Source organism: Grus americana, chromosome 3 (assembly GCF_028858705.1).
Source record: "Grus americana isolate bGruAme1 chromosome 3, bGruAme1.mat, whole genome shotgun sequence".
NCBI lineage: Eukaryota > Metazoa > Chordata > Aves > Gruiformes > Gruidae > Grus > Grus americana.
In genome coordinates, this window is record NC_072854.1 from 83,387,495 (window position 1) to 83,406,681 (window position 19,187).

The 19,187-nt window shown below is 36.5% G+C and overlaps 1 protein-coding gene across 3 annotated transcripts in view; it reads right to left on the reverse strand.

Moving 5' to 3' along the window:
- Window positions 1–1,140: 1,140 nt before the first annotated feature.
- Window positions 1,141–19,187, reverse strand: part of ERO1B (endoplasmic reticulum oxidoreductase 1 beta) — a 32,580-nt gene continuing 14,533 nt past the window's right edge. The window contains exons 5-16 of one of the 3 annotated variants that reach the window (XM_054822768.1): window positions 18,343–18,425; window positions 16,323–16,396; window positions 13,541–13,661; window positions 13,404–13,450; window positions 12,243–12,254; window positions 11,396–11,422; window positions 9,856–9,948; window positions 9,449–9,572; window positions 8,527–8,596; window positions 7,296–7,382; window positions 5,703–5,836; window positions 1,141–4,806 (exon numbers count right to left, since the gene is read on the reverse strand). In XM_054822768.1, the coding sequence (XP_054678743.1) occupies window positions 4,746–4,806; window positions 5,703–5,836; window positions 7,296–7,382; window positions 8,527–8,596; window positions 9,449–9,572; window positions 9,856–9,948; window positions 11,396–11,422; window positions 12,243–12,254; window positions 13,404–13,450; window positions 13,541–13,661; window positions 16,323–16,396; window positions 18,343–18,425 (933 nt within the window). In that variant the 3' untranslated portion in view covers window positions 1,141–4,745. Of the gene's footprint in view, window positions 4,807–5,702; window positions 5,837–7,295; window positions 7,383–8,526; window positions 8,597–9,448; window positions 9,696–9,855; window positions 9,949–11,395; window positions 11,423–12,242; window positions 12,255–13,403; window positions 13,451–13,540; window positions 13,662–16,322; window positions 16,397–18,342; window positions 18,426–19,187 lie in introns of all 3 variants that reach the window. The other 2 variants (XM_054822766.1, XM_054822767.1) reach the window with 2 other exon arrangements.

Consider the following 19,187-nt stretch of genomic DNA (forward strand, 5'->3'; position numbering starts at 1 on the left):
AGGATATACAGGGAAAAAGTAAGGGCTGGGATGGGGGTTGCGTGGAAGCTGAAAGGCTAGTAGTGCCACACTCATATGCCGCGTTTTTGAGTTTTGGGGCCTTTGTGGTAAAATCAAAGCCTGATCCTTGCCTCTGACAGAAGCACCCTGCCAAGCATTTGCCCTCCAGAGCTTCCCTTCATTTCTTTACTTCTTCCCAAATATTCATTGAAGAAAAAAAGCCAATTAAACTATGACCCAGAGATTAAAAAAGGTGCCACAGGGTTGGGAGAACAGGAATTTTATTAAACCCTTTGGAGTTCTACAACTACGTTTGTACAAAACTGCCTGAAGACCTAGTGCCAGAAACATCTGCAGGAATTACATCTTCTGAGCAGATACAGCTGCACAGCAACAATTTAATTAGGTGAATTCTGCGCTTCAAACAAGCTTAATCCCACAGTATGCATGCAAAAAAGTGGAATTACAATTGACTATAGGCAGTCATAGTAATGAATTAACTACTCTCAAACACAGGAGATTTAAAGATCTTACTTTTCACATTGTTGTTAAATTTAAAATTACTGTAATTATCATCACCTGTGTAGCAGGTACTTACCCACCTAAACAGAGGATGAAATACTTGTATCAAATTTTAGTAAGATAATTTGTTAAAAATACACACATGGAATGAAACAGAAAGCTGCAGAAACCCTTTAGGGGGAATAATTCCACACGAAGACCCCCACTAGGTAAACCAACTAGAAGAAATACTTACAAAATTGATTTCATTAGCTATTCTGATAAAGGGACGGAATGGACCAAACTTGATTTCAAAATAAGCCTCTTTGCCTCTTAAAACAATTTGGCTTAAACAGTGCCTACATATGGCCGTATTCATACAGAAACACCTTTTAATTCTGCCACATTAATTTCTGACGTGCAGATGCGCTACAGTATGCTGTAAACAGCAACAGGTGCACACGTTACGGTCATCTTTTGAATGGAATTAAAGTCAGAATGAAAGCCTGCTCATCATCTTAAGCTTAAATGACTGCCGTGTAACTAATGTAAGTATAATTTCTGCCAAGTATAGTTGAAAGGTAGATGAAAAAAAAAATTCTCAAATGAAACCCCAAAAATTACATTCACAAAAAGAAGTTGTAGCAGAAAATACTTTAATTCGCATTTTATAGATTCAAACATAGCAAAGATTCAGAAGTGTTTAGATCTCAGTAAGCAGTTCCAACACTGATTTTGATTTTAATAAATATTACATTTTAATAGGCTAGCTATATGGAGGAATTGTAAAGTGATGAATTGCTGATTGCTACTTTATAAACAGAAGCATCTAGATTATTTACATCATATTACAGGTCATTTCCCAGAAAAGCACAAAGCAAGGTCAGATAAAGGCAACCCAACCATCAAAACACAACTCAAGAAAGTGTGGCACAGGGTGTTTCATGCACATACAATGACATACAGCACAAACCATCAGTTGAAGTAGGAAAACCAGCTTACACAAGTCTCTATAATCTGTTTTAAATCTATACTCTCACCTTCCTCCTCAGGCACTGAAGAGTTGTTCAGCAACGGCGCCCTATGTTTTACCTACGTAGTTTGCACCAAGTCTTCTTTACCATTTCATATAAGTCTTCATGACTTGGGAAAAACGAAACATTTTTGTCTTTGTCTTCTCACTACCTCTGGGATTACAATCACTGTGTCATTTGTACGGGGAAATGTACTTTTACTCTGAAATGAATGGCAGACAATGTTGACAAGCTGATCTCCAGCAGGGAGCTGGAATTTAAAATAGTTTACAGGTTATGGAGAGCGTAACTAACATTATTCTTTAGTATAAAACCGGATCTGTAAATTTCTAAAATTTAATTTAACATATAAAGAACTAAGTCATCTGACTCACATGGCAAAACTTCATAGGCAGCATAGTCACAGAACATACATCAAATACAGTAAAAAAGATGGTGACAGGAAAATTGTTTCAACTAGATTTGTAACCAGAAGAATCTTAGTCCTATTGCTACAATGACAGTGAAGTGAAATGCCTTCCATATTTGATCACCAAGTGAGATGTACCTTCAAATGCAACAGAACTTCCCCGTATGCAAGCCTGCTGTTCAGTTGGATTCCTGCATTTTCATGGCACAAAGGAAAGGAAGAAAAGCTTCTCATCTCCTTACATCCTTACCCAGCAGTATTAACCTTGCCTGCACTGTACCAACGAGGGTTGGAAGGAGCAGGTGTCCAGGCTCTGCATGCCCGAATCTCTCAACTCTCCCACGAGCAAGTGTGTGATGCTAGTATGTGATGCTGCTTCAGTGTCCGTAGATTTTAGCCAGGCACAGGTGGAAAAAAGAAAAATAGCAAGTTGCATCCCCAGAAAGAAGGTTGGGAGCAGTTCGCTTTCCTCACAAAGCAAGAGGGAAAAGGGAAGAAACAATTCGGAGACTTGGATCTTTCCTGGGGCGGCGCAGACAACACCATTTTTTTTTCAACTAGAAAATCCTGCCTAAAGCTTTAAGCACTATAATATATAACAATACAGATAAATCCCAGCTAATCAGCATTCTTCACACAAGCGAGCCTACAGGTTCTAGCCCTTGCAGGTCAGTCCAAAAGGCAAGGAATTAATGGCTAACTGATAACCACACTTTCAATATATACAGTTCCTCAGAAAAGTGATAAATGAGTTACACCCCAAGTATCTCAAACACAGCTGTTCACATCTGAGTTAGTTACCTAGACTCCCACTTCAATGTAATGGAGAAAAATAAACTCTGGGGTGCAAATACAGCGCTTGGAATAGGCCAGGTGAATGCACCTAGAGATCACCTGCTCTTCTCCATTAACTAGGAAAAGGAAGCCTGCAGTGACTTAGCTGCAGGTGCCCACAGGCAAGAGAGGCTACTGGGTAAGAACACGACATCCCCAGACTGGCATCAGCTTTCTCAAACACCATGTCAAATTGTCTACTGGCTTAAAAAGGAACTTCCGACCGGATTCCAGTCCATTGCCAATTTGTGCGACTATCACCAAAACTTTGTGGGGGTGGGGTTTTGGTGGGTTTTGGTTTTTTTCTCTTTTGTTTAGCTTATCCCAGTTTGACTCAAGAGGGTTTACTTTCTTGAGAAACAGTATTTTTTATAACAGCAGTATCAGCAGGATAGTCTCATTTCCAGTCAGGTAGAAATTTGAGGCTTGTCTGGAAACAAAGGACATAGAGCGTATCCCAGCTTTCAGAAAGTCTCAGCTGTAAAGGACCACACCATGGAAGCCAATACAGTTACAATCAATTATATAAACAGGTCACTAAATATCTGGTAGGGTGAAAAAATGTTTAAGAGCACTTTATTTTGTGAAGAATTATTTTTAAAAACAAAAGATGTATCAACACTGTACCCGCACTTCCTACATTCATAACTCTTAACTTCACTTTGAAACATGATGGTTTAAAAAAAAAAATTACTTCATTTTAAATTTAAACCAATATTCGGTTGCTACTAATCAGTAGTGCTGTTTCTGAATTCTGTTTTGGACAATGGTAAGTTATCATTGACATCTGTGGACAATGATACGCGAGTAATTTCTTATTTTAAGAAAGTTCTGTTATTAACATACCCGTTTTTTTATGCTGAATATCCTTTTAAAGAAGATACAGTTAGGGATTGCATAGATAGAGTATGCGGTATTAAATGTCAGTGTGATCATGAATTTTAAAAAGCATCTTTTTGTAAAAGTGACTACAAAAACAACTTCTTAGTTTTTGCACTGACCTTTTAACGTAGCACTAAAACATAATCCATAAAGAGCAAATCTATTTCCACGGCTCAAAGATTGAAATGTGCTATTTTAACAGTTTAGACATTAAAAAGACAATTTCTGGAAACTGAACTTGTGATTACAATCTAGCAAATAAAATGGGGTAGATGCGAATTTGATGGACTGAGGCTGAATTTTCAGCTAGCAGCACTCCATTAACCATCTCCCCCTGCCCTGACCCTCACCCCCAAGCAAATGCAGGTAGCCAAGGGGCTGCAGAAGAATCACTTCCAACTGTGCTGCATCAGAGAAAAGGTAGTTATATTTTCAAGAAAAAAGGAAATTCTGAAAAGCAGCACATAAGGAAAAAAAATGTTGATATCAGCACGATGCAAAGGAGCTCAGTATGAAATCAAATTTTCTGCTCAGTAAATTTCCTATTTTTAAGTAAGTTTCATTATTACAGTAAGAAGTCAGAGCTTGACAAGAGCCTTATTTCCTTGGGTTCCCCCCTGCCCTTTTTTTTTTTTTTTTTTTTTTTTTCTTTTTGTTTTAGACAGCCAGAATCAGCATACCCAATCCTCAGAATATACTGAAGCTCAGTACTGGAGAGAGGTGAGAGGTGAACCACCTCTCTCAGGACAGGCCAAGTCAGGGTGGAGATACATATGTTTTCATATAAAATAACTGTCTCAAAGACAAGAATATAAAGAAAATTTATGAAGTTTCAGTACAATAGAACTGTGAGCAGAGAACTTATAAAATAAACAGATCAGCATAATTTACACATTTAAAAACTATATATTTCATTCATAAATATCTTTTCTAATTAATAACCATTCCTAGTTTAGACATAAATATTCAAGTTGGTATTTGATTTTACTTTTTATCAGTTCATGTGAGTCCTGTAAGGATCAGTTCCTTCTGCTCAACGCAGTCATGTAAATGGTCTTCACTAATGGGTTGTGCAAAAGCCTTCATTACCTAGTTTGTTGTAATAAAACTTTAAAATTCTGCAACTCTCTTATACTCGTGGAAAGCCTGTAAAACAAAAACCCCTTAAGTGTTAGCATGTCAACTGCAAAACAGAAGTGCAAATCATCATCTTGCATGGGGGCTTTTTGTTTGTTTTTTTCTGAACACAATTCTGTTCTAAAGATGAACGCGCTTAAGATACTACTTTCCCTCAGAAGAACTACTATCTGACTCACCATTATATTTACGTAATATATTATAGGGATTAAAGTTTCTATGTATGTTTAATTGTCCTGAGTTCATGAAACATCTAAAAATCTCTAACAAGAGATAATAACGTTTATTACATTCTTTTAAACAGCAACAGATTGTTATATTCAAGATCTGAAGAACTAGCGTGAAGAACAAAGCAAGTTCTACACATCTTTTCAAGCTGTTAAAATGTTTTACCCCACTTGAATGGGGTAAATTTTCAACAAATTAATCAAAACTAACGTTTCAACAAAAATAATCACATCATACACAAAAATCCAAAAGCCTAAGGGCTAAATGACAGCTAGTGTTAAAAAAAAATCTTCAACTGTTTTTCTTCCATTTCACTACTTTTTACGCGCGCATACATTTACAACAGAAATACAAAATGTAGAAGAGCTGTAGTCAGTGTTCAAAAGGAGTTCAAACTCAAAGTCTAATGCTTACAACTTAATCCAGCTTTCACAAGATGGAATTTATGAGATTTGAGATAAAGACATGAATTAGAGCCAAACACAGAATGATGACCAAGGCTAATAATCAACACTCCACATACTCAGTTTGACAGCATTAAGTTTATCAGTTATCACTAACAGTAACTCAGCCTTTAAAAAGCTACAGCTACATGTACAATACCATCTTTTCACAGACCTTCAGTATCAACATTGAAGTTTTATGGTTTTTCTACTATACAAATGATAAAAGCTTACCTTCCAAAGGCATTTACAAGAGCAACTATTTCTTGACGTGTGAGTTGAAAACCTTTTGATGGGCTATTCTCAGGAAGGCTCTGTATTTCTTTCTCAGAAAACAAGATCTTCAGAGCAGTTCCTAAGCCTTGAGTCTAGAAAAAAAACCCAAACCTCCAATGTTTTAACATTAGTAAGATCACTCCTTTGACTGCTCAGAAAACCATAAAAAAGTTTAAAAATTACAAATCCAGGCAAACTGTAGTACCATTTCTTACGTATTGGCACTCCCTCAACCCAAGTAACTGCACACAAACCAGGACACTAATGCATGCCGTCAATTGCGTACCAGGTTCATTCACTTATTCAAGAACATCTGTGTCCTCAGGTATACTTGCTCTTCATCCTTGTGCTTTTAATCTCTTCCCTTCCCCTCTCTTTTCTTCTCAGCCACAGGAGATGGATATGAAAACATGCCTGTTACACCACCTCCACCTCCCTCCCGCCCCTTACCTTACAGATGCCCCACTGCGGCAGGAGCTGGTGGATCTGATCTCCCCTTCTCCTCTCCCCTCCCCCTTCAAAGTCAAACTAGGTTTTATTATGAGGAATCACAACACTTCTGCTTTTTCCACCTCCAGTCGCAGTGGTAGACATTGCAGTTTCAGATTCAACCCCTATTTTCTATACAGAAATGCAATAGAAGAAGCTATTCTTATTTTTCCTCTTTTTAATGGGCTACAGAAACAACCACTGGATTTTGACAAAAAGTGGTTGAGGGTAGCTGCAACAGAATTTATAGGTCAGGAAATCTAGCCCTGTTTCACGTAGTGTGAGAAGGAAAAAACAATAATAGATCAGAAGCATTAACTAGGACAAGGTAGGCAGAACTCCAGAAATTCAGCAGACACCACCGAATTTCTGATGTTATAAATTTCTTTGAAAACTGAACTCTGATAAGCTTAATGCTATAGCAGTACAGTAGGCACCCCAAAGTAACAACTATTCTCAGTCTGGATTTAACATTAGTCTTGAAATTTAAAAGCTTGTTCTCAATAAAATAAAAGTAGTAAGCGTCCAGAAACTGGAAATGTTTTTCAGCTTTGCTGTGCACCTTTGCATTCATTTGCTGCCTTCTGCATAAACTGAAAATCTGAATTTCTCTTTTCCTACGCCTCAATTTGCGGAGCTAAATCTCATGCCGGATTTTCTAACAATTAAGCAAGCGCTGTATTTCCAGGAAGGCTTCCCACAGGTGATTCTACAAGGCTCATCTGATCACTGAACACAGATAAGATTACTGACGGCTAGTAAGACTTTGCTGTGAAGCATCTGCTTTAAAGACATTTTTTTCAGAGAATACAAACTATACATTTTAGTAAACTAAACAAAGTAAACATTTGTTTAAACATTATTTTAAAAAAAAAAAATTAAAAATTGTTTAACAGTGAACTAAACAGACGTCTGTTTTTAATATATAGGTAAGGATATCAAAGACCAACCATGTGCAGAAAGTCTGCATGCTAAGGTAAGAGGCATCCTGCCAAACTGAAATAGATGCTTATCTTCTAACCTCTCCCCCTGCCACACACATGCACATAAAATAAACTGTACCTGCAGTTTGCCCCACAGCCTGCATTTGTCACATCCAACACAATCCATTATGCGGGATATGTTCTTGAAATGCAATCTGAATTCTTCCTATCAGTTAAAAACAAAATAAAACCGGTTAACAAAGTATCTCTTAGCTTTACAGAAACAGAAGGTTAACTAATCTAGTACCGCTAGAAACCAAAACTGAACAAAACCACTACCTTATGTGGTCAGGCCATAACAAATGTAAACCTAGAATCTTGTTTCCAAGCCACTGCTAACAGTCAATTCCTTGAAAAAAACCCCAAAATACAGGACATGCAGGGTAATGCTTGGATTCTGTATACTGAATTTCCACCAACTCTCTCAAAATTTTCTGACCTGTAAGTACTGCATCTGTGTCCCTGCCCAATTTTTCTTCCATTATTCAAATCCCTTTTGAACAAACCTACCTTTTTGACAAATAGGCAAACAAGTTACAACTCACAAAAGACATTTCCCGTCCAAAGCTATGGGTAGATTGTCGCTTTGCAGCTTCAGTTAGAGTGACAGCAAGCACAGCACTGACCTAATTATGATGATTTCAATTAAATATTTAAGGTCAGAAAAATACTAACTGGGCTGATAAACTACTGACATCTTTCTAATAGCATTCTTCCTAATGCTGATGAAATGCCATACTACTACTAAGTATTAAAGGCGATAACAACTATTAAAACAGACCTTAATTACCGAGCCACACTCCCAACTGTGGAATTGTAGTGCATACCAATCTGACAAATTCAGGCTGGAAGTTGCTAGGTAGTAACAGCATTCGTATTAGGTTCCCATGTCTAGGAACTATGCTTTTCTAATGTTAAGTATTCTATTATATAACATTATATTATACTATATAAGGCATCTGGTTTTTAAGCAAACATCACTGGTTTTTTTTCAGACACTTATGTATCTCTATTTAAAAACCACCATTGCATCTACTGGTAATACCAATTCAACTCATTTGCCTCACTGCAGTCCTGACGGCAGACCCAAGGCACTAAACCACAGATTTCAGCCTGCTTGGCTCAGGACAACAACTAGCGTTCACTGACAAAAAAATAGACTAAGTGGCCTCAGATATAATTCGGTACGTTTTTATCCCTGCCTTTTCTAGTCTCAGCTGTATGCTTCTGGCAGGTAGAGAGGTTTTCTAAAATAATACAATTTAATGCCAAAATGGATATTTTGGATGTCATTCAGAAATTAGCTTTACCTTTAATGACTTGGCTCCTTTTTTATCTCCAGCAAACATGGACTTTTCATCAAAGTGCATATGGAAGGACCTAATAAAGACAAAATGCAAAAAACCCAAATGCTGGCATAAACTACAGTGCTCCATCAAGCTTGGTGAGCCACTGATGCCATCAGTATAAAATATTTTTCAGAGTTCCTAGTCTTTGCAGAACAGCTTTTAAAAATTTATTGAGTGGTAGCAGTTTTACTATTCAATTGCTGTAACTTGAAATATGTTATTTACAGTTTTGATGAGAATTTTCTTCACTCCATTTCCACCGATCAAGATTTCGTTCTAATATGCACTGAAATTTTCTTAATGTTGGTTGTCTGACCATATCTCAAATACCTAGCAACATTACGATTAGGGACAGCAATGAAGCCACACAGCACGTTACCAACCACAAAAAGTAGCAAGAAGGTGAGCAAAGGAACTGGACTGAAGAACCTTACAGAGTAAACAGAAGGAAGAAGGGATGGCTAAAATCCCAGAGGTTAAGTCTATGATAAAAGCTGGATTACTCGCTAGATTATTAAAAGACTACATGTACTATTTTCCTTTTCAAAATAAATCATGTGCATCTTATACTGAAGCATCAGAAAAAGCAACAAATAGGGAACAACCCAGGGTGTTGTGTATGGGGTTTTTTGGTTTTGTTTTGGGGTTTTGTTGTTGTCATTTTTTGTATTTTGTTTTTTAAAGATTGGTATACTCAAACCTCAAAAATATTCATCTCTTCCCATTAAATGTACAAATTCCTCTTGTTCTCTCCCCTTACTTAAAATTAATGTCTTCATTCCATTCTCCTCCTTGTCCCATCCTATCAAGAAGTCATCTACTCCCACTTGCAAATCTAAGTGAGAATTTCAAACTATCGATTAAAAAAAATCCTATGCCTTACTTTGTATCCCTGAAGATATCTAGTAAGAGAGCTTTTGATTCAGCATCCTCATGGCCATTTCCAGTGTAAAGGTCAACAACTGCACGCTCAAAGTACGGTGCAACCTTTGACAAAGCACGCAGCTCTATTAAATATAAGAAATACAGATTTTTGAGCCTCCTTGGTCCTTCTCCTTTTGTTTCAACAGGATCAAAGCGGCGAGTGAACTCTTTCACATTCGGTCCCCAGCGAGGCTTTCCCCAGGTTTCTACACAAAGATTAAAAAAAGGGCAGGGGGGAGTAAACATACTTACATATTTAGAAAAATAAAGCAATTAAGTATATATCAAAAAAATTAGGAAAAAAACAAATACATGTTACAGATATTGTAGAATTTCATTCAGCAATTTTACCTAGAGTTAAATTACCTTCAAGAAGATAATTTGCACACAGATGCAAGTTGATGCTAGCATGAAGTCCAGAAATGAGTTTATAAAACACTCTTTTCTCAAGGCAAAGACCTGTCCAGGAAAAAAGACAAATGGATCCCAAACTAAATATTGGAAATAATGTATTAAAATACTTTGACATTTCAGTGATGTAAGTCTGCATCGTTTAACTTTCAAGAGTTACAGTTACAGTACTTCAGCATTGTTATTAAGCCCTTACATCCATCATAGGAAAAGTTTACCTCCTATTTTTTATATAAAGAAGTCCTAAGAATGAAGTTTGACATTTCTTACATGGTATTTTAATGTTCTAATAAATACAGTCAACTAAGCACCTGGTTAATTAGTACAGATAAATTGCCACACAAAAATAAGATGCTTACATTTTTTGAGCAATAAGTTTGAAATAGTCTTGAATTTTGACAATTTGGAAGCCAGAACTATACTGTGACCCATCCTCATTAGAATTAAAGCTACTACTGAATTAGAGTAGCGGCCTTACAGAAAAACATCAAGAACCCAAGAAAACTTTATGGCATTGGAAAACAGCAAAAATATTTATTCCCAGCTCTACTGTAAATTCACTGAAGATTTAAATGCACAGAACAAAACCTTTAAAAAAATCACTTCAATGGATACAGACTTCTATAGTGTAAACAGAAACACAACGGCAATGGGTGGCCAAAATATAATTTAAATGCAGAAATTACTTATAATACCACTTAGACCCATAGATAGAGACTACAATTGGAATTTAGGAGTTTGTTCCTTTCTGAAAGATACGTTTGGGTGACTTCCTTGCCACTCCAACCTCCACAAATGGATGCAGGAAGAGCTGATGGTGAAACCTATCTGTGACACTGAGATATGGCCTCATTTACAGACATCATATTTTAAAAAGCATGTACATTTGTATGCTTGCCTACAATAGCACCAATTAGAGATTTCCAACTGGACAAGTAAAGGCTTATGAAAGACAGAATGAACTAAGTTTAAAATCAAGTACATTTAACTCATTTACTTTTCTGCATACCTCTAAAATGCAATTTTGATTACTACCACTGTAATAATAATTTCCATTTTAATATGAATAAAAAGCAAATTGCTTTGCCTTCTGAACACACGTTATAGTTACGTTAAATAGTAGGAAAAGAACCATCAAAAACTTTAACGTTTTTCAAAGCTGTTTCCTAATAGAAATGCTTAGCAATGTTACGACTAGTAATGTCCCTGCTTAAATGCCTAAAATGAGCAGAAAATTCAAAGTAACTAGTATTGAAGTGAACTTCCCCTTTATAAAAGATGAAACACTGAAGTGTTGGAGGAATATACCATCTAAGTGAATGAGAAGACTTCCACAGACCCTTGAGAAAAAAAATATTCCTTGAATGATACTCAGAAGTTCTGCACAATTTGTAAAAAGCCTACACTATGAAAAATATTTGGGGAGATGAAAAAAATAATACAGTGTTTCTTCTAGTGAATTTAACATTGTATTAACCCATCTATGAGCTTTTACCTTCTAGCCATGTGTAGAAAGATTCTCCTGTAAATACAAAGTATACAGTTAAATGAAAGTATTCATTTTCAACAATACAGTATCTTTATGTTACTATGCATACTAACATTAGCTGCCATATGGACATAAGGCTAAATAATTTATCTATTAAAGTGAGAATAGGCACTGAAGTGGCTGAACTGGGAGTTTAGTTTAAATCTGTTGTGGTCAGAATAGGAGAAATATGAGAATGACCATGACTAAGCTACTGGTCAGGGCATTCAGAAGCGTATGTAAGCGCAAGCCTGATTATATGCACTACTGGTGAAAGACGTGACATTTGAGTGTCATTATACCTGATAGCCTTTACTTTGACTGCTACTGTCTGAAGGTTTCCTGTAGGCTTAGATCTTTCGCCTGAGAGCTTTCAGTTGACTGAAAAATCTTAAAGTCTGTCTCACTGTAGACAGACCAAATGCTTTTTCTCAATCAAGGACATTCAAGAAAGTACACCAAAAACTCCCTCTTCTAAGGGATCTGACATCAGTATCAATGGTGCTCTGGAGGAGACTCAAGAATCCTTTAATTTATGCATCTGCAGTCATCTTGCTAATAACATTATCACAACACATATTCTGTTACAAGGATAAGACCCAATAACAGAACTGCATTTTGCTCTTAGCCACTCCTTCCCCCGACTCCAAATGAAAGAACTATCCCAATAAAAGCATTTTCTGATCAACCATCTGCACAAAAACATAACTTTCCTACCCTCTAATGCAACAGCAAAGAAGTGAATAAATCAGATGTCCGAAACTCTTTAATACTTACTTCATTTCTGCAAGTCAAGCAAAATAAGATGACTTACCATCATCTCCTCCTTAGAGGGGAAAAGGAGAAAAAAAAAACAAACCATAAGCATTAAAAAGATAATGTCCACATCAAAGTAGTAATGAAACACAGGCTCTACTACAAACACTGAAAAGTGCAAGAAACCTTATTTAATCTACAAAAAAATAGGCTACTTTCCATCCTCTTCCTCCTCCTCAAGACCACCTGAGACTATACACATTATAATAATGAAAGTCACTAAGAGTTTGAAATCTTAGTAGCAGCTGATTTATACATTGTTGAAAGCTACGTTTTAGCTTCAGAAAGATGGTTAGGAAGTTGTCATCTTCAGTTCACATTATCCAACAATCTGACCAGTGTTCCTTTCTGAAATTGTGATCCCTGAGTTAAACTGCTCTTACAATTCTTTTTATTTGTGTATATCAGCAACATATTATCTCAATATTTATAATTACTAAAAGCTATCTTGATTTTCTAATGTGCAGTGATGTTTTCTAACTCAATGTATAGCGTAATAGTTAATTTTTAAGGTAAATGAGACACACTGACTGACAGGGGAAAGCCAATTCATTTGGAACACCAGATTGCAGTTTTCAATTTATAATTGAAAAGTTAAAACCCAAGTCATTGGCATAATTTGCTTGGTTTTTATTTTTTAACATTCTTGCAGATAACTAAGCCTTCCTAAGTATCCACTCTGTCTTCAAATAATGCAATTATCTGTACATATGTAACACACAAAATATTATGGATGGAAAATGTACAGCTACATTTCACTAGGATGACTATGAGGTAAAGCGATTAAATTAAATGCTCTAGTAAAAAAAAACCCAACGGACAAATACAAGAGTGATGAAATTTTTGATCAACTTTAACTGCTTCCCATCCACAGTGGAAAATTACTGACACTTACTAAACAATTTGAGACTTACTTTAGTTTTCACGTTAGTTCCTCTGACATTAATAAGCCTATTCACATACATAAGATTAAGCATGTATGTAATTAAGTATCACAAACCTTAGTCTAAATATTGCAAATAGACAGCTACTTCTACAGAGGAAATTAAAAAAGCAGAAAACACACCTACAGACTGAAGATTACTATTTGTATCACTCGTACTGCAATAGTCCTATGTTAAAAGAACTGCATTAGAAAATAAAAATAGGCAAGACCCACCCCTACTAGGCGCCAGTGGATTTAAAGGACGATAGACAGATCGAGGCCTAGAAAATAAGTTAGAAAACACAACAATGAGTTTTAAGCTAAACTGAAGCGCCAGTATAAGAAATAGGCTTTCTCTCCCTCTCAATTACTTGAAGCAGTTTTCTTCATAGATGCTGTTCCACACTCTCCAAGCAGAAGGCCCCTTGTATCCAGTGTAACGTTCTGGATTCAGCAGCAAATCCACATACTGTGCATCTGGAGATCTCTCATCTAAATAGGAAACCTTTTGTTACATATTCTAACTGATCAGTTAAAAAAGCTTTCATTTAAAAAAACCCCAAAAAACAGTCACACAGAATTAAATATAAATCAGAAGTCTCATATAATACTATTCTGCCTTCCAGTTGGATTATAAATGCCTTGTACATAAAAATACAGCAATATACACACTAAATAGAAAGCCCCAAAGTGTATAATTTATTCCAAAGTCTCTTGTGTGGCCATAATTTCCAGAATGTCTGAACACCTTCTCTATAGCTTCTTCAACTCCACTATAAACACTTGTCATGCAATGTGTTCTCTCACCCTATGCTAAGATATAAACAGCATTTTGTTTTAAATGGGCTTCAAATTCAGGGTTTATTTGTTCAGCAGTATTTGGTTGGGGAGGTTGCTTTTTTGAAATGGGTATACTGCTACAGGGGCTTCTTAATAAAGACAAGGTCAAACAAGTGCATCTTGTAGTTGGTAAATATTATATGTTTATTAGCTAAATGCCGTTTTTGCCACACACCCTTGTATACCAGCAGAAAGTCTGGATCACATTGCTTAATTGAACAAACTTTCAGCATATTGCAGAACACAGAACACTCTGTTGGTTATGGCAAGAAACATGTTATTTAAGCAGCATTTCAGCAAGTTATACCCTCATCTCTGAAGTTCACTACAAACAAATTCAGGCAACGTATCCAAAGAAAACTCTGTATGAATAGAAACTTAAGTTTCGAGCTACCACCAGTAAAAAGCAGGAAGAATTCCCTCCTCTTTGAAATTCTAGGTCAAGAGCAACTCATGCTTAAAAAACCCCACATACAATACAAGCCAGTAGTCCAGAGACATATTCATAGGAATAGGCCAAGCAGTGCCACCGAGTATTTCCTCAGATGTCAAAAAAAGCCACAGAAACAGAGAGTGAAAACTACTCTAAAAAGAAGAGATGATTCTGCCTGAGCAGTTAAGCATCACTTCAGCAGTAGTAGCACAAACAAAGAAAAGAAACAGACATGAGACACACAATAACACAGTGAGTGTCAGACGAGACAAAGTCAAATTACAGCTTTATTTATTTCTTTGATAGCATGGCTAACCTAAGCAGTTCCTGCACTTCCTGGTCACTTCAGGTCTCCACTTTTTCTTCTCATTATCCACATACAACTGAGTCTGTGGGGCAGCGCAACAAAAAGATGGAAAGCTGACCTGGGTTATGAAGTTTTTTTCAGCTAGATCAATTCCCTTATCTAGTTTATCATTAACCTCAACAAAAAGCTAATAAATAATAAAACTTATGATATGGTTTTGTGCTACAGTGGAGTGAATTAAGAGCTCTCTCACCACCAGGAAGAGAGGAGAGGAAGAGAACAAGAGTTTCTACCTCCTCCCAGTCACTCCCAGTGGTTATTTCCTCTCACTTCTCCCTGCTCCAGCTCACAAACTCACCTGATAAGCTAGTTCATCACAACAATCTGGGAACTGGGAGGTAGATGTCAACTTAACTTTCCCGCTAATTCAAGTAAGCTGCATCAGCTTACCATGCAGAAAGATGCACGCCAGAGCCAGTGCAAAAAAAAGCACTGGAAGAACACAGCTGGGGGCAGTACATCTTCCTTCAGCTGGGCATGATATAAGGAGAGATGGAGGCAGAGTCAGGAACTACTTAAGTTAGTATTAGTTCTAAAAGAAATGCTGCTGAACTGTATCTTTCCCAACTGAGTCCTCTTAAAAATGTAAGTAGGCAGCTTGAAGATAGTAGAGACAACAGCAGCTTATTGCATATAACAGTTCAGATCTACAGTAATGCTCACCAACTATTTATTAGAGAAATGGCTTATATAGAAAATTTTCACAGATAAGATGCAGCAGAAGTGCTGAAAGAGAACCGCAGTTGGTAAGTCCACTACAGCTGCTACTTTCTCAGGTGACACCAAATATTAGCCTAAAGGTAGATTAAACACATCTTGCATTATGCCCTAAGTCTTCCTAGCACAGAAAGTTTTTTTAAATTATTTCTTAAAAAGGTCTTTAGCAGTCATTCCTGAGCTTGGCAATTCTCACATTTATCTGAAAAACATTCCTTTGAGCTTTGAATGTTACAAGCAAATAAAAAGACTCACATAGGTGGAGCAGAGGAAAGACAAAATCTAGTATCCTCGTGTTTTACCAATAAGAAAGTCCTTACAAATAAGGGTGAATTTAGTGGAGAGATCATTTGGAAACACAGCAAGGCTGGAAGAGGAACAAACTCGGTCCAAGCATAGAGAGTAGAATAGCAACAAAAATAATATAGTAGTAAGAAACTGAATCAGCTGCAAGTAATTTGTCTTATATTTGTACTAGATGCAACTCTTTTGCGAGAAGCTTTTTAAAAAATATATGCTAACCCCCTCCTATTTACCTTCTTTTTTATTTCCATAAAAGTCTCCTGTTCACTGTAGTAACAGGAGGTAACAGTGAATGTTCACTGTGTAGACTACCAAATGCTCCTTGTAAAAAATGGCATTCTTTGGTTGTAAGATAATATTAACTGTCACATCTCCATTTAGCACAAAATTAAAACTTTCAAAAAATGGTTATTTGCAGAGAAACTATAATCTTTTGTGGTTTTTAAGAGACAGCAAATAAAACAAACACTCTGAAAAAGCTTAAACATTTTACCATCAAGTTCACAAAAATGATCCTGTGAATCATCGTATCTTGCCCAGTCAATGAAAGCCTCCTTACTTTGGTTACTGAGGGGAAAAAAATACATTTGATTTTAAACTTTTAAATAAACAACATCAATAAGAGCTACTGAAAGAAACACAATCCACATATAGCAGTTAACTTAGAACTGAATTGTAAATTACTGTATCTGAAAGTTGAGAATATATGGAGTTACCACTTGTTAGCTGCACAGAGATTCAGGCATCATATGCCATACTTTAAAAAATCATTTTAATGTTAGACAGCAAGAAAGATTTCACCATCGTTTTATTTGAACAAACTGCAGCGGCAGTGACTTCTCTTCCTTCAGTAAGAGCTTGGTAAAACACTTTCATAGCATACATTTTTCACACTTTTCAAAGTACTACTTTAGCAGCTGTCACTTCAGGGGGCAGGGAAGGAATCATGTTTTTGTAACCTGTACTTTCAATGAAACCTACAATACGTAGCCTTGCTTTTTAGTGGGAGACTGGATGTCTAAACACTCCTTCCAAGCTAATTTACTCTATGAATATGATTCATCTTAAGCCTTTTAAATGATAATGGTATTCCACTCACCCTAGCATTTTCAAAGGTGTACTGTACCAGAGAGACAAGTACTTTGAAGTTACCACACTATGAAACAGAAACAGGTCCAAAAGCTGAATGCTTTCTTCTACACATATATGCAGCACTGAACTACTGATGCCACACTACTGACAGCAAAATTTAAGCAAAGTTAAGATTGGGAACTCTGCTCCAGGGTGCAGTGAAGCACCATGAAATAATTGAAACAACCTATTCCATTTGCTCAAATTAGTACTAGCTCAATTCTACAGAGGCAATTCTGTAACAAGATACATTTCTAACCTTCTGCCAAATCACAATAGGAGACTTTATACTTGGCATTAGGTGAGAAACTTCTCCAGCAATTACTAGCAGGCAAGATTTGATAATCACAAGAAACACAGTTGATAAAGGAAAATAATGCAAAAACATGGGGATGATGCACTACTAGGCAGAGAACATGAAGGTTTGCCTACAAAGCACAAACTCTTCCTGCACCTGCAGGATCCATTACTTGCCCTCTCCCAACTTTAATCATCTATCCTACTCTCACAAAAAGCACTCTCTTTAGCTCTCCAAGCTCATATTCTTTTGCCCTACAGCAGTGGAAGAGAGTTAATACTTTCTTATTTCCCCCAGAAAACCTTGCACAAGGTCTCTACCCAGTTTTGTATAAAACACCACACGCCAGGCAGAAGCAGTTGCTTTTTCATGGCAGTCCCATTTTGTTGGATGACAGGAAAGAGTTTCAACATCTCTATCAGGTAGAACTGCTGAAATCTGTGGCCAAAGACACCACACCTCTCCCTCAACAGTGAAGAACTGATTTTTCTACTTCTGCTTTTTAAAGGTGGGAAACCTAGTAGAATGCAAGTTTTTCTAAGTGCTGTTCCACACACTTTCCTACTCAGGGGCAACACCATCCTGCAGAATTTCTCCCACCCAATCTTGACTGTGCCATGCAATAAGCAAGATCAGGGAATTGATCCAAGCTAAAAATAACTTTGCCAACAACAAAAGTAACTCACAAACTTCCTGATCTGGTTCACTGAATGACCACAAACAGGCAAACCAGTGTAACAGAGGGACAGTGCAGGACAGAAGCCCTTAATCCAGCACAGTCATCAAGAACAAAGACTGATACTGGTACAAAGTAAAAAAAAGGTGAGTTATTTACAAGTTTCCTCTGACTCTTGATGCTATAAGATACCTCTTTCAAATAATATTAAAGTGTACTTAAAAAAAAAAGTCTACTTATCACTTAGCACCTTTACCTTCAGATGTTCTTGCATCATTTCACATTTACTTTCTAATGGGCTATGGAAAGAATGAAGAACAAAAACCAGCACAGTGCAAAACCAAGACAGACAAAATGAAATGCTCCTTTGTTACTATTTTTGTACTATTGTTGTAAATCACAGCATACCTTAAGGTACTGTTAACAGCTCCCAGTTTGTTAGCTTGCTCACAGTCTTCCAATTCTTTGGAATTATTTGCCGCTTTTGAATACTGTAAGAAAGTTTATATTTAATATACAAATAATTACCTAAAATTCTCTGAAAACAGGTGCTGTGAAAGGTATTTCTAGGTTTAGCAGTGAATTGGCTAGTATCAGGGAAAATCCTCAGATTCTAGAAACAGTAATTCTGGAAAATTTCTGGTTTTCTTTGCTGAATTTCATCAGGCTAATTTCACCCTGTGGATTTAACTACCACAGAAAATTGAGCTAAATATGTCAAAATTTTGTTTGGTTTGCCCCTCCTCCCCCTTTTTTTTGTTGTTGTTGTTTTGTTGTTGTTGTTTGTTTAAATTAAATGGAATTCTGAAGTGTTTCAGATAAACATATGCTTGTATTCTGAAAGCATAATCATAGCTCAAGTTTCATTGGTCATTTCAGTAGGAAAATGTATCAGTTTTGGCCATTTTCCCCTCATGTTTCATTTAATCCTATTCATTGGCATGCTTTAGATGTGCACAGGTCTGGAAGAGATGCTTTTCAAGCTGAACTCAAATTTTGATTATTTTAAAGCCAGAATCGAAGTATTTAAGCTGAACTCTGATTCTACAGTATTTTTTAAAAAAGTAATCCACTAAAATATACTATTAGAATACTCCTAAGGAAAACATTTGAAGAATTAAAGATTAAATTCCACTATTCTACAATAACATGATTATGTCAGCAGAAAGTTTGTTAAGTCTGTCACCTTAAAGCTCAAAAAAATCCTTCTAACAGTTTTGGCACATAATAGATAGTATCAGTGCTCTCTTAAA